The sequence below is a fragment of the Sardina pilchardus genome, chromosome 19 (assembly GCF_963854185.1).
Source record: "Sardina pilchardus chromosome 19, fSarPil1.1, whole genome shotgun sequence".
NCBI classification, from domain to species: Eukaryota; Metazoa; Chordata; class Actinopteri; order Clupeiformes; family Clupeidae; genus Sardina; species Sardina pilchardus.
In genome coordinates this window covers 19967924-19982923 of record NC_085012.1, presented here as the reverse complement: position 1 = coordinate 19982923, position 15000 = coordinate 19967924, and the positions used below count along the sequence as shown (strand labels likewise).

General features: G+C 48.2%; 1 protein-coding gene across 1 annotated transcript in view; it reads right to left on the bottom strand.

Moving 5' to 3' along the window:
* The window catches only part of sspo (SCO-spondin), a 98845-nt gene that overhangs the window by 60987 nt on the left and 22858 nt on the right, over nucleotides 1–15000 (bottom strand). Inside the window, exons 23-47 of the mRNA XM_062521966.1 lie at nucleotides 14802–14929; nucleotides 14193–14302; nucleotides 13627–13776; nucleotides 13200–13293; nucleotides 11850–12019; nucleotides 10854–11090; nucleotides 9034–9264; nucleotides 8527–8649; nucleotides 8094–8194; nucleotides 7712–7937; nucleotides 7198–7350; nucleotides 6714–6854; nucleotides 6097–6279; nucleotides 5489–5639; nucleotides 5127–5286; nucleotides 4341–4395; nucleotides 3832–3927; nucleotides 3283–3534; nucleotides 2705–2832; nucleotides 2278–2425; nucleotides 1801–1917; nucleotides 1265–1455; nucleotides 1120–1141; nucleotides 755–872; nucleotides 100–313 (exon numbers count right to left, since the gene is read on the bottom strand). Of these exons, the coding sequence (XP_062377950.1) occupies nucleotides 100–313; nucleotides 755–872; nucleotides 1120–1141; nucleotides 1265–1455; nucleotides 1801–1917; nucleotides 2278–2425; nucleotides 2705–2832; nucleotides 3283–3534; nucleotides 3832–3927; nucleotides 4341–4395; nucleotides 5127–5286; nucleotides 5489–5639; nucleotides 6097–6279; nucleotides 6714–6854; nucleotides 7198–7350; nucleotides 7712–7937; nucleotides 8094–8194; nucleotides 8527–8649; nucleotides 9034–9264; nucleotides 10854–11090; nucleotides 11850–12019; nucleotides 13200–13293; nucleotides 13627–13776; nucleotides 14193–14302; nucleotides 14802–14929 (3699 nt within the window). The remainder of the gene's footprint in view (nucleotides 1–99; nucleotides 314–754; nucleotides 873–1119; nucleotides 1142–1264; nucleotides 1456–1800; nucleotides 1918–2277; nucleotides 2426–2704; nucleotides 2833–3282; nucleotides 3535–3831; nucleotides 3928–4340; nucleotides 4396–5126; nucleotides 5287–5488; nucleotides 5640–6096; nucleotides 6280–6713; nucleotides 6855–7197; nucleotides 7351–7711; nucleotides 7938–8093; nucleotides 8195–8526; nucleotides 8650–9033; nucleotides 9265–10853; nucleotides 11091–11849; nucleotides 12020–13199; nucleotides 13294–13626; nucleotides 13777–14192; nucleotides 14303–14801; nucleotides 14930–15000) is intronic.

Here is a 15000-nt window from a genome sequence, read left to right as displayed (position 1 = left end):
ATTTATTAGTCTTCACAAGTGCTGTGCATATCGTTGCTACTAAGAACCTCTCAAGAGATAAAACTACAATGCGCACTGTCTAAGAGAGATGCTCTTTACCTTCGGCGAGTCGCCTGTCCGTCCGGTGTCTGTGTAGTCAGTGAAATGGCTCTCCTCCAGGGCGAACGCCAGGCGATACTTGGTCAGGTAGCCCCACATGCGCTCGCTGCCCTGCGTCACCACGCCCGACACCCAGGTGGGCTCCAGGAAGTCCACCTGGAAGTAGGGACGGGGGTCGCTTGGCAACGGACTCCACCCTGGCTCCATAACGGGACTGCAAGGTGAGGCACATGACTCTAGAGTAAATGATGCTATTCGACCTTCCCACTGATCTATAAAGAATACCTGGATAGACTATCTCATTGTTGCTGCCCCATCAACATTCTTTATAGATCAGTGGACCTTCCCGATCACTCTTCCTGGACATGCCAACATGTTTATCCTTTTTAGAACAGTGACCGAGTTCTAGTTCTCAGAGGGGCCACTGAGCCTTTAATAATGTTCAGTTGTGTTTGACGAGAGGTAGAAGTAACAGTGGACATTAAAGTGGATGTATGTAGATGTCTGGAGGATTAGAACTGTCTGGAATGCGTGACTATGTCGGTAACAGCAGTCTTCTATTAATTTGCATTGTATTCAATGCAGTGCCATTGAGAGGCAAAGTGGCATTACGAGGGAGATGGTTCGATGATGGCAGGCTAGCATACTAACTCACACATTAGGGATGACATTGAGACGGCCACCGTCAGCTGGGTTGTTTTCGCGGTTGGTCGACGAGGTCAGCTGACCATAGTAGATTCGGCCATCTTCCATGCCCATAGCGGAGGCACACACTGGACAGGACAAGAGAGATCATGTGATGAGAATAATGTCCCATTGCACAGAACGTTTCCTTACCCCTCATCATCATTTATCACTACATGCAGTTCTTCTGTGTTAGAAAAAGGCAGAAATCCCAAGTAGACCTACATTAACCACTGAGCATCTACTGTGTTGCATCAGAGAGGCATTTGAACTTGTTTTTATCAAGAAGTTTATGGCCATGATTTACGTAATGCAAGGACAACGTTCAATACATACCCCTATGCCCAGGTCCACCTTGCTGTTAAACAGAGAGTAAAAACAGTGTTACAGAAACGTCTGAAACCAGGAAGCTTTTACTGTGAACAACGTTCTGATTACTGAGCCGGTCCACTACTAAACGAGTAAACGAGTAAACACTTACAGTTGTTGTCGGTGTCGTCCTGGCCGAAGTAACCGCGGCCACCCCAGGTGTCCTGAGGGGTGCAGGGGTGGGTGTGACGGGTTTGGAGGGGACGCAGCCCTTCTCATCCGCCCCGTCAGGGCACTGAGGCACCCCGTCACAGCGCTGTGCTGCATCAATGCAGCCCCCTGGTGGCGGACAGGAGAACTGACCTTTGGCACACCCACGAGGACGAAGAGTGGTGGAGGACTGGGTACCTGTGTTGGAGTAAAACAAACAAACAAGCAAACAATCAAACAAACAGAAACAAACAAAAAATCACACAGACAAAAAACGTGATGAATATTTAAAACAGGTACAAAATAACGATTTTTGGTTGATTAAGAGGTGAACATGTTGATAATGTGCAGTAAAAGTAATTGCAGGGGATCAGGTACTGTATAGATACTGTATACTGAGGTAAATAATAAATAGGTTTCACTGCTGAGGGAGCGTCTTGGAATTCTGTGTTCTTGATCTATAGAGATTACGGATATTTGAGGAATTCCGTATCTCACCGCAGTGGCGCTCATCCGAGCCGTCCCCACAATCGTTGACTCCGTTACAAACAACACCGGAGGGTCCGGCCGGAACACAGCGGCCATTGTCACAGCGGAACTCCCTCTCTCGGCATGGCCTCGGAGTGACGGGGGACAGAGAGGGAACAGGGGTGGACAGCCAACTGTATCCTACACAGGGACACAGAGGGGTCAGATGATGAGTTGAAGTCATACTCTATCCAGCCAGAGCAAACGCAAGAACAAACTGTGTTTAGCATTCGCAAGGAAACAGACGTGCTGATGGACAGTGAGAGGATTAGGAGGTGACATGCTGTACATTTAGTGTCAGAAACTAGATGTCAATGAAAAAACACTATGTTGAGTGAAAGGAAGGGAAAGGTTTAAGCAAGCGTGTGTGTGTGCGTGCATGTGTCTGTGTGTTTGTGTGTGTGTGTGTGTGTGTGTGTGTGTGTGTCTGTGTCTGTGTGTGTGTGTATTTACCTGACTCACAGCCCATCAGTTCCACTCGCAGGTAGATACCATTCTGGAAGTCGTGTGGCAGCAACCGCACAAACTGTGCCGACACCATCCTGTCCAATCGTGTCTGAGCGACACCACGGTCGTCACGGTTACCCAGGAAAACCTAACCACCACAGAGTCAGATAAATTAGTGTGTAGGGAGGGAAGCATGGGCACAGCTTTATGAAAGAAATGTGCATGAAAACACACACACACACACACACACACACACACACAAACACACACACACACACACACACACATGCACACACACACACACACACACACACACACACACACACACACACACACACACACACACACACATGCACACACACAAACACACACACACACACACACACACACATACACACACACACACATACAGAGCTGTGGCCTGTACCTTGGCTTTGGGGCGAGCGTCAGTGATCAGCTCTTTGTAGGTGAACCACTGGATTCCATCAATGCTGAATTGCAGGTAGAAACTAGACACGAAGGTGCCAAACATCCCACCTCCCTGGGTTAGGAGGCCTAAAATGGGGTCCAGAGAGAACAGCAGACAGAGTGAGAGAGAGAGAGAGAGAACGTAATTATCTCTAAGACCAAACCTACACCATTATCTCTCCAAGACTGAACGTAATTATCTCTAAGACCAAACCTACACCATTATCTCTCCAAGACTGACTAAATCTAACTTCTGATGAATGATGAACGTCCGATGAACATCTGACAAACGCTGAAGACAGCACACAGGAGCTTATGGCGCTCTGGACTGTGATGATAATATTACATTTGATGTTGGAAGCCCACCTCTAATGACTGAGGCTTTGTCATGATACTCTACAGTAATGCGCTGTGTCTGTAATCTGATCATATCTGTATTTGTATTGTGATGACAGCTGTGATGAGATGTTGTAATGTTACCTGTGATGTTACCTGTAATCTGATACCTGGGATGTTGTATCTGCACTGTGATGTTACCTGTGATGTTGTAGGGCTTCAGAAGGTCTATCTGCAGGTATGGCGGCTGCCTCCCGCCACTACTGTAGCTCCCTGGCGCCCCCGGTGGCAGGTCATGGTACTGATGTGGCTCTGGACTCCAACCCTGCAGGTCGCTGTGGAGGTCGTAACCATGGAGACGCCCCGCCCAGGGAGGGTGCCCCTGCTGGTGGGATGAGGAAGTGAAGCTGGTGGAGGGGAGGGACTGTACACCGAGAGGAGCCCAGCAGTCGTCTGGACACGACGGGGGACAAGGGGCGAACGGAACACACGGCACGAGAAAGAGAGGGACACAATGGAGGACAGTTATGAACAGATAGAAGGAGAGAGGGGAAGTGGGTTCGGGAGAGGGGAGACCGAGCAAGAGAAGAATCACATTCAGTACAGTCATTGAAAAATAAACAAAGTGCTGGAAAAGTTGTGATATTGTGTGTGTGTGTGTGTATGTGTGTGTGTGTGTGTGTGTGTGTGTGTGTGTGTGTATGGAGAACGTAATGAGGCAATGACAGGATTGAAATCTACTCCACTGACCTCCAGGAGGTAGCGGGTAGGTGGGCACGGTGGGTATATCGCCCCCTGGTGCAGTGGAGGGCTCAACACTGATTGGAATAGTGGCTGGAGTCGTCCCTGTATTCCCACCTGAAAGACACAGCAGGTAAAGTACACCTTCATAATAGCTTAAAAGCTATGAAATGAACACACATGCTTTGGTTTTTCCTGTCTTCTCCTAAAAGCCCCTCTAATGAGGGACATTAATTCGACATTTGTATCAAACAGAGTTGATGCAGTGAAATATGTGAGTTCTTTTGTCTTCTGTCTTCACCCCAAAGCTTACCCACCCATGGATATATATTTTCCTCTATTAAAAGTCTTTTTTCATCTTAGGATAGCACCAAGCTTTCTGCAGTGATGGGTGGGCACATGATTGTGGTTTCTTTGCCATGTGCGTACGTGAATCTTCCATGACAGCTGTTGATAAGCTATTCTAGGGCTGCACTGTGGGCCAGATTTGCTGTGCTAATATTTGCCTGTTTGCTCACCTTTGCGCTCACAGTAGCAACACCTGTCTGCTTCGCCTGCAACCAGTGTGTGTCCCTGGGTAACAGATAAGCAGACAGAGACAGACAGAGAGAGAGAGAGAGAGAAGTCTGGTAATCCTGCTGATTTGGAGTGAGAAATAGCACCGACTACACACACACACACACACACACACACACACACACACACACACACACACACACGCGCACACACACACACACACACACACAGAGAAATACAGGGAGGGAAAGATAGAGTTAGTAAAAGTGAGCAAGTGAAAAAAGAGGGGGGATAACTGTGTAAATGTGTGTGTGTGTGTGTGTGTGTGTGTGTGTGTGTGTGTGTGTGTGTATGGAAGGAATCTCCAATCTCCATTTGTCCTGCACCTGCAAGGTGGGATGTGCACACAGCTACTCTTCTTAAACGTTGTGTGTGTGTGTGTGTGTGTGTGTATGAACATGTGTCTGGCAGCAGGGGCCATGGAAGATGAAAGAGAGGAAATCAGAGGAGAAACGGAAAGTAAGAGATTGAGAACGGAAAAAGAGCACCTGCTCTCTCTCTCACACACACACACACACACACACACACACACACACACACACACACATACTGTACACATACACTCACACAAACAGTGTGTTGATAAACACACACACACACACACACACACACACACATACTGTACACATACACTCACACAAACAGTGTGTTGATAAACACACACACACACACACACACACACACACACACACACACAGATGTACACACAAATGTAGACACACACATACCTGCGGGCATCCGGTGACGGCATATGGGCAGTAGTGGGCGCACTGGACGGTGGCGTTGGACAGACACTGGCACACCTGGCATGGGCCATTGTTCCAGCGGTCCCCAACACCATGAGAGTGACCCTGGAACTCACACTCATCACACGCCTCCGTCTGACAGCTAATCACACACACACACACACACACACACACACACACACACACACACACACACACACACACACACACACACACACACACACACATACACACATGATACGTATGACCAAAAAACATAAAACACATTCTACAAATTCAGGGGAGATTAGAATGATATTAGTTTTCTTGCTTATTTTTCAACATATATGGTAAGAAGTCCTTACCGCCGTGCCTTCCGGTAAATTCCACGGCACTGCCTCCCGTTACCATGGGTACTGGGGTTGTTGGGGCTGCGGAAGGACCACTGTACACTCTGAACCCCACACGGCCCCAAACACTCTCCCCATGGAGACCAGGACGACCAGCCGCAGTGCACTGTAACACACACACACACACACACACACACACACACACACACACACACAAACAAAGCGCACAGAGTATGCATTGCACATCATCATCATCATCATCATCATCATCGAGGGTGTAGTGGTCTAGCAGTAAGCATCACACAAGATCTGCTTTGATACCCACCCAAATACGGTCTTTGGTATCATTTGCCCTCAATGGTGCCTTCCAGGCAGTGCTGCCTTCAAGGCACTACTCCCCTCAGTTTAGGGGTAGGATGAGGGTTGAGGGGGTTAGGGTTAGGAATAGGGTAAAGGTAGTGCCTTTTAGGCTGTGCTGCCTGGAAGGTGCCGTTGGGGGCAAGAAACACCATTGAGCCACCCAATACAAACACCTAAACTCTGCTTTGGATAAAAGCGCTTTTTAAATACTGTCCTACAGTATACCGTAATGTCCATCCCTGTGTTAGGAGGCAGTGACTGACCTGAGCACTCTGGGTTGGGCTTGCAGTTCTGTGGCCTCCCCCTCACACAGGTGCAGATCTCACACCCCTGCTTCACCTGTTGCCCCGGCCAGTAGCGCATCCCCGACACCTCACACACACACTCGTCCGCCGATACACACTTCTGCTCATGGTTCATCACCAGGCCATCCGGACACCAGCAGCCTGTGTGTGTGTGTGTGTGTGTGTGTGTGTGTGTGTGTGTGTGTGTTCATGTGCATGTGTGTGTGTTTATGAGTGTACATGTATTGGAGACAGAGAACAGAAGAAGACATTAGTGTTTCTGTCTGTCCCTCTTTTGCAACTGTGGCTATTTATCTCTCTCAGCTTCACCGCTGTTGTTTGAAACCCAGACAGGAAGAACATAATACAACACATACAATGATCCAATGATGCAATGATATCAACAAAGTGATGGCATACAGCATAGAGTGAGCTAACCCTTCATTAGATACCGTCACATTCTTGGAATGTTGGAAAATGAACGTTCTCAAGAATGAATTTTAGAACCTTGTTGCGGAACATAATCTTTTGTTAGAATGCTCAAAACTGAGAGGATAAGATGTATAACGCAGGTGAAATGGGGAGATCTGACTCACCTGTGAAGCACCTGGTGGGGTGTTGGCAGGTGGCTCCCCGAGACACGTGGGCGCAGCTCAGGGGGCAAGAGCTGCAGTTGTGCCACACCAGACCCGCCGGGCACGACACATTACTGCTGCAGCCCTCAGGGGCACAGGGCTCTGGAGAGAGGGAGAGAGGGAGAGAGGGAGAGAGGGAGAGAGAGAGAGAGAGAGAGAGAGAGAGAGAGAGAGAGAGAGGGAGAGAGAGAGAATAACAAACATTGTTTTCACCACACACACAGTATCCAATTTCCAAATGAACATGATCTGGTTATAGTTTAATACTATAATCATAGTTTGATGAATCATTATGTATAAGACCTAGTGTTGTATATTGCACAGCATCTAAACATAGTCCATCAAATCATATGTGGCCTGTCAATGTAATATTTTTTGCACAGACCATATTAAGTGAATGCATAGTGCAAGTGTTAAGTTGCAGACAGGGATGCTGACGCCTTACTGATTTCGGTGGTGAGGGCCGTCTCCCCTGGAAGCTGACTGCAGTGGCGTCCCCCATTCTGAGGGGGGACACAGTCTCTCTGCCGCACCTCCACACCACCACACCCCTTGCTGCAGTTAGACCACGACACCCACGGCTGCCAGTATCCATCCACTGTCACACACACACACACACACACACATAGAGTTGCGATGTACTGTTAGTTATAATAGCCACGTTTACAATGGACAGTTTTTTTTTGTCATTCCGAATGAAAAATTGGTGCCGTCTATTTCCATGGGGTAAGTTATATTTCCATTAGGTGCTCTCAAGCGCTTTAGAATCTTTGAACGGCATAGCCGTTATTGCCTAGTCTGGCTATCACCAGACTAAGCTCAATCTTTTCAAACTGAACGTTAGTCTGGAGAGTCTGCGCTTTATTTCTACTGCACAAGAGGCGTGATCAATGGGCATACAGTAGTTCAAATGACTCTTTACGCTTTTGGATAGTCCTTCCCACTGACTGCGCCCTCACCTGGGCAGGAGGCCTTGAAGCACTGCTGCCTGTCTGTGTCCTCTCCCCTGCAGTACCCCAGAACATCCCCCAGGGGGCAGTGTCTGCGGCGGCGCATGGAGCCCGCTCCACACGAGCGGCTACAGGGACTCCAGGGCCCCCAGGTGCTCCAGCTCCTGCACCGCTGCTCGTCCGAGGGGCCCCCGGGTCGAGGCACGTCAGGGCAGTCTGGGACCCCATTACACACCTGTCCCCAACATGCACACACAGACACACACGCGCACGCACACACACACACACACACACACAATCTTAATTGAAGCTAACGTCCAAAGTATTAGTGTGTGAACCCCTGCACAGCCATGGTATCTCTGCACTGGTGTTCGTGTGGGGTCATCCTCACCGCTTTGAAGGGAACACAGCCTCCATCGCGACAGGTGAACTCAGGACAGGTGCGTGTGTTGTTCTTGTCTCCAGGCGGAACAGCAGTTGGAGGAGTCTTCTCTGTTTTGAGAGAAACGATTCATTAGTGGGGCGTAATTGGTCTAATTACTGGTCTAATTCTTTTCGGAAGTACTGTACAAGCCACTGTGTTGTCTGGTGCGGTCAGTTTAATTGATTACAGTGGAAGTTAATTGTCGCAACATACACTCCACAAATGTAACACTTCAGTTACGTGCCAAGTGGAGGCTGCCTGTTATACAGTACATACAGTAAGAGATTAAAACCTAATGAGAGCACTCCTACACCAAATGAGGTGAATTACTGCATTTACTGTATATGGTCATTAGCATGACATGGAGGTGATTTGTGCAGTGTGTTGGTGTTTCACTCACCACAGAGCAGCTCGTCTTCGCCGTGAGGGCAGTCGGGAGTCCCGTCGCACACCTGCGACGCGTTCACACACGTGTGGTTGTCACAGGAGAAGCTGCCCACACAGGGAGGGATCCGCACAGAACCTGCAAGAGAGACAGAGTAAGAGCGCCGCGTAATCTCAGTACGTGGCCTGAGTTTGTAGTTTGTGTGTGTGTGTGTGTGTGTGTGTGTGTGTGTGTGTGTGTGTGCTTCCGTCCTCACCAAATGTGTCCACACTCCCGCCTGACCCATCCTTGTAGTGCTTTGTGCTTTGAGTGTGCGTGTGTGTGTGTGTGTGTGTGCCTGTGTGCATGTGTATGTGTATGTGTATGTGTATGTGTATGTGTATGTGTATGTGTATGTGTATGTGTATGTGTATGTGTATGATTGCATGTGTATGTGTGTGTATGTGTGTATAGCGTGTGTGTATGTGTGTGTGTGCGTGTGTGTGTGTGTGTGTGTGTGTGTGTGTGTGTGTCCATCCTCACCACATGTCCCCACGCTCTCGTCCGAGCCGTCTCTGCAGTGCTCCACCCCGTCACATAGCTGCTGGTAGAGGATGCACTGGTCCCCGCTCTGGCACGGGTACTGACCCAGCGGGCACCTTTTAGGGCACTGCTGCTCATCGCTGCCGTCCAGGCAGTCCGTCTCCCCATCACATCGCCATGCCAGCGGAGTACACTGCCCGTTGGAGCAGCGGAACTCATGCCGCCCACAACCTACTCACAGGAAGAAGAGAGGCTGATGGGTATTGTAGTATTTGTACTAGAGTCCTGGATGCACAGTATTCACAATAATAATGATGGCTTCCTCATACTGATGTGATTTAAAAATAACTGCTCCATGAAACTGTGTCTCTGTCTATGTCCCTATGGACAGACATCCCTAAATAGTTAAACACTAGAATGTTCCTTAGAGAAACGTTTACCAATGGACATGCTGAGTGTTTATTCAGTTTCATTTCAAGTTAACGCAAGTAGATTTACTTCTATTTTTAAACTGCACATACTGTTCAACCCCAAAATTCTTGATGCAAAGCCTGTACCGACCACCAGATGGCGCTCCATGTGTTTTACATTTTTTACAATTACTTGAAGCACTTTTCCTCTGTTACAAGCACGCTATTTGATGTATTGTGGCATAAAAGCAAGTCAAATTTGTAGTTTCTTATAATGTCTCATTCCATCGAACTACAGATCCGCTTCCTGATCTGAAAAACAAGCCGATAGAGGGCCGCAGAAGTGCCATTCACCCTGTCACGAGGTGATGAACCACTGCAATGATTTTGGAAACATTATTTTAAGGTACGAGTCCTAACTCTTGAGTGTTGCTTCAAACACTACCGTAATTTCCCAACTATTTGCCATAGCTTATACATTGATTTTGCAACATTACTTCAGCTATGAGGTTAATACAGGGGAGCCGTTAATATGGTGCTAATATGGTTTTGTTTCTTTTAACTTGCATAAAACAGTGTCCTACGGCTTATACACAATGCGGCTTATATGCAGGAAATAACTGTAAAATTAAAAGTGTCACAGTTAGCGAAACCGTACACCCAAGGAGCAAAACATCAGCCAAGAGTTGCACAACTAAAACACATCGTCAGCATCACACTTTTGCAAAACAGTGCATACAGTCTAAACACATTTCTGTACTCGAGACACAGAAAACTCCAATAATCTCTCAAATAATGTTATTTTGCTTTCCAAAATACACACCTACTGCATGAAGTTCATACTATGAACGTGACTAAAACTGATAAAAACTAAAATGACAGCTTGACACAAAGACTAGACTAAAACTAAAACCAAAACAGGCCGCCAAAAACAACACTAGCATGAACCAGTTGGTTAAACACAACTATTAGGTGTAGAGAAACATACGTGCTCAACTGTAAACTCAACAATCAGTCCTACCCACTGGGCAACAGGTGAGCCCTTTTCAACAACAGAAATTGAAGGTAATGTGGCACAGAGACGAAGATGAGGAAGAGAGATTTTTTCAAAAAAAAGTCAGAGGCTGAGAATTAGTGTTATGTCAGTTATGTATGTGGTGCTGCAGATTTGGTATGGGGTTGTGATATTATATGGAGTAATGGGGTTATAGTGACATGTTTACTGTGGCATAGTTTTGACCAATGTGTTTAATATTCAAATGAGCAAAGGGATTCTGCTAATTGAGTGTAGTGTTGTTTTAATTGTGTGCAGTGTTTTGGGAAAAAAAAACAAAAAAAACGGCCTGTTTTCAAAATTGCGCTTCAGTGTAAATTTCCCAATACTGACTGGAACTCCTGGCTGTACTGTACCTTTGGCAGGGCAGATGGTTTCATCTGTGCCCGAGGGACAGTCCTTGTGACCGTCACACACTCTCTCTGGTGCCAAACACTGCCCACCAGGGCACTGGAACTCTCCGTAGGGGCACACACACCCTCTCTCGTCGCTGAAGTCCCCGCAGTCGTCGTGGCCATCACAGCGGTGGAGGTAGGACACACACCGGCCCCCGGAACAACGGAACTCGCCCTCTCGACACACCTCTCCACAGTCTGAATCCACAGCACACACACACACACACATTAATGACACACACACAAACACACACGCACGCACACACACGCAGTCGCACACACATTAATGACACACACACACATGCAGGGAGAGATAAAGGCACTGATATTTTACAGCTCAAATTGTTTTACAGCTCAATTCAATTATCAAAGGCTAATCACCACAAATACATATCTAGGCCAAGCTCTATATCTACACACACACACACACACACACACACACAAACACACACACACACACACACACACACACATACTGTACATGTACATGTACAGTCATAAAATCTTGTTTTTGTAAAGTGGTCAGTCGCCATAATCAATAATCATAAAAGAGTTGTAAATATCTCTATGGCGATTTATTGATAATGATGTGGGAAAAGGTCGCCTCAGGCTCTGTCTATTACAAACAAACACACGCACACACACAAACACACCCACCCAAACGCACGCACAAACACACACACACACACACACACACACACACACACACACACACACACACACCTTTCTCATCTGAGTCGTCAGCGAAGCCACAGTCCAGCCGGCCGTCACACACTCTGTTGCCGGGCAGGCACCGCCCGCTCTCACACTGAAACTCTCCCGGCGGACAGAGGGGGCGGGGGGTGGGCGGGGCGCAGAACTCCTCGTCCGATTGGTCGGCGCAGTCGGGATGCCCGTCGCAGCGCAGGGCCTGAGGCAGGCAGCGGCCGCCGGGGCAACGGAAGTGCCCCGGGGGGCAGGTGGTGGGGCAAACCTCGTCGGAGCCGTCTCCGCAGTCGTCCTCGTTGTCACACACCCAGAGGGACGGAACACAGCGCCCCCCTGCACACTGGAACTCGGACTCCAGGCATGGGGAGGGCCGCGGACATGGGGCCCCCGCACACTTCCAGCCCCCTCCAACACAGGTGCTGCGTGGGTGGGGGGGGACACACTTGTAATGTACAGTCACGTTCATTTCATGTTGCTCAGTACGGTAAGTAAGTATGGATGGATATGGGGTGAGTATGGATTTTCAACACGGCTGACGTGTGGAAAACGGTGAAAGCTAATAATCAGGATTCATTACAGAAAGTACAGAAGAATTGGAATTGAATGTGTATTAGCCGCATTGTGTAGAAGGTGCAGGACAGTGTTTTGTGCAAGTTAAAATAAACAAAGCCGTATTAATATCATATTAACTGCACCCTGATAGCTGAAGAAATGTTGCAAAATAAACGCATAAGCTATCAGCTAATGGAAGCCAGCGGGTGATCAGATGGAGTGAGGTCACCTAAACAGATAAGGTCATGAGCAGCAGAAAACGTTGGGTTGCATTGTGTGTGTCTCTGTGTAAAAAAAAACATGTGACTCATTGGTTCTGGCAGCTGTTAGTACAGTGTGTGTGTCTGTGTGTGTGTGTGTGTGTGTGTGTGTGTGTGTGTGTGTGTGTGTGTGTGTGTGTGTGTGTGTGTGTGTGTGTGTGTGTGTGTGTGTGTGTCTGTGTGTGTGTGTGTGTGGTGTGTGTTTGTGTGTGTGTGTGTGTGTGTGTGTGTGTGTGTGTGTGTGTGTGTGTGTGTGTGTGTGTGTGTGTGTGTGTGTGTCTGTGAGTGTGCGCTTAAGAAATTAAACAGATTAACTTTGGCAGTGGTATGTGTGTGCGTGTGCACGCGCGTGTGTGTGCGTGTGTGTATGTGTGTGTGTGTCTCTGTGTGTCTGTCTGCGCGTTTAAGAAATTAAACAGATTAGCTTTGGCAGTGGTATGTGTGTGCATGTGCATGTGTGTGTGTGTCTGTGTGCATGTGTGTGTGTGTATGTATGTGTGTGTGTGTGTGTGTGTGTGTGTGTGTCTGTGTGTGTGTGTGTGTGTGTGTGTGTGTGTGTGTGTGTGTGTGTGTGCGTGTGTCTGTGTGTGTGTCTGTGTGTGCCGGTGTGTCTGTGCATATGTGTATGTGTTGGGGGTATGATGTGTGTGTGTGTGTGTGTGTGTGTGTGTGTGTGTGTGTGTGTGTGTGTGTGAAAGAGAGAGAAAGAGAGAAAGAGAGAGAGAGAGAGAGAGAGAGAGAGAGAGAGAGAGAGAGAGGGAGAGAGAGAGAGAGAAATGAAACCCACCAATTCTGGCAGTGCTGTGTGAGGGTGGAACCAGGAGGAAACTCAGAGTCCTCCCACTGACACGGACACTCAGAGGGGGTGATGCAGCCAGAACCTGCACACACACACACACACACACACACACACACACACACACACACACACACAAACAAAAGTGCACAATACAGTACATATTGTGATTAAATGAGATCTCATCCAGAGAGGAAATATGACTGCAAAACACACACAAACACACACACACACACACACACACACACACACACACACACACACACACACACACACACACACACACACACACACACCATGTCTGACCGTACCAGCGGGACAAAAGCAGCCCTCTACACAGAGACAAGGCTCTGCACTGAGAGTGGGGGCTGCACACACACACACACACACACACACACACACACACACATAGACTCACCATGCCTGACAGTGCCAGTAGGACAGAAGCACCCCTCCACACAGGACAGAGCTCCACAGTGAGAGTTGGGGTTGGGGGCGACTCCAGGACAGGTGGAGGAGCAGGCCGAGCCACAGGGCTGATACTCCAGCCCATTCTCACACTGCAGCGCTACAGAGGGAGAGAGGGAACGAGAGAGAAGAGAGAGGGAAAGAAAATCAGAATGAGAGAGTGAAAGAAAGAATGAGAAGAGAAAGAAGGCACAAAGAGAGGGAGAGAGAGAAACAGAGGGAGACATTGAGAGAATTAGAGAGGCACAGGCATTGCATATATGCAGTGAGAGAGATAATCAGTGAAAGAAAAACAGCGAGACAGAGAAAGAGAGAGTAGAGAGAGGGAGAGAGAGAGAGGAGAGAGAGGGAGAGATAGAGAGAGAGGACAGAGAGGGAGAGAGAGAGGAGAGAGAGAGAGACAAAGAGAGGAAAGAGAGGGAGAGAGAGAGGAGACAGAGAGAGATGGAAAGCATTAAGCAAAGAGAAGTTGTTGCTGTACGATGTGTATACTGCACACATGGCTCTCAGACGTACGACAGAGCTCCTGTGACCTCCAGCGGATGTACACTCCCCGACGGTTACACTCCTCAGCGTACGCAGCGAGGGCCGTGCACAAACACTCACAGTCCCCACCTGAGTCACACCTACACACACACACACACACACACACATGCAAATCAGAAATCATGGATGGGTAGCAGCACCATTACAAGGTTATACAGATAGCAAAATGGCCGTAGCTGTTTCCAGAGTTCTGATTTTCACAGCAAGTGTGCTAATATGTCCATACAATTATCACCATGGGATTTTTCAGCAGGCTGACACAAGGTACAGTAGGTGTGTGTGTTGTGTGCATTACAGTACGTGTGTGTACAGTATGTGTGTGTGTGTGTGTGTGTGTGTGTGTGTGTATGCTTGTGTGTGTATCTATGTGTATGTGTGTGTGTGTGTGTGTGTGTATGTGCGCATGTGTATGTATGTATGTGTGTGTGCATGTATATGTATGTCTGTGTACTGTATCTGTGTGTGTGTGTGTGTGTGTGTGTATGTGTGTGCATGCATGTGAGAGAGAGTGTGTATGTGTGTGTGTGTGTGTGTGTGTGTGCGCGCCTGTGTGTGTGCGTGTGTGTGTGCATCACTCACCCACAGGCGTCAAAGACACACCAGTCGTAGTACTGCTGGTATGGCACCTCCGCATGGCACGCGCCAAAGCGCTCCTGGGTGAGTACAGCACAGCGCTTCTTCGCCCACGTCACCCTGTGAGGGTGGATCTGCCGTGGGGTCAAAGGTCAAATCAGCATATTGAGCATTGTGCATTTCCTTTACAAACACACACACACAC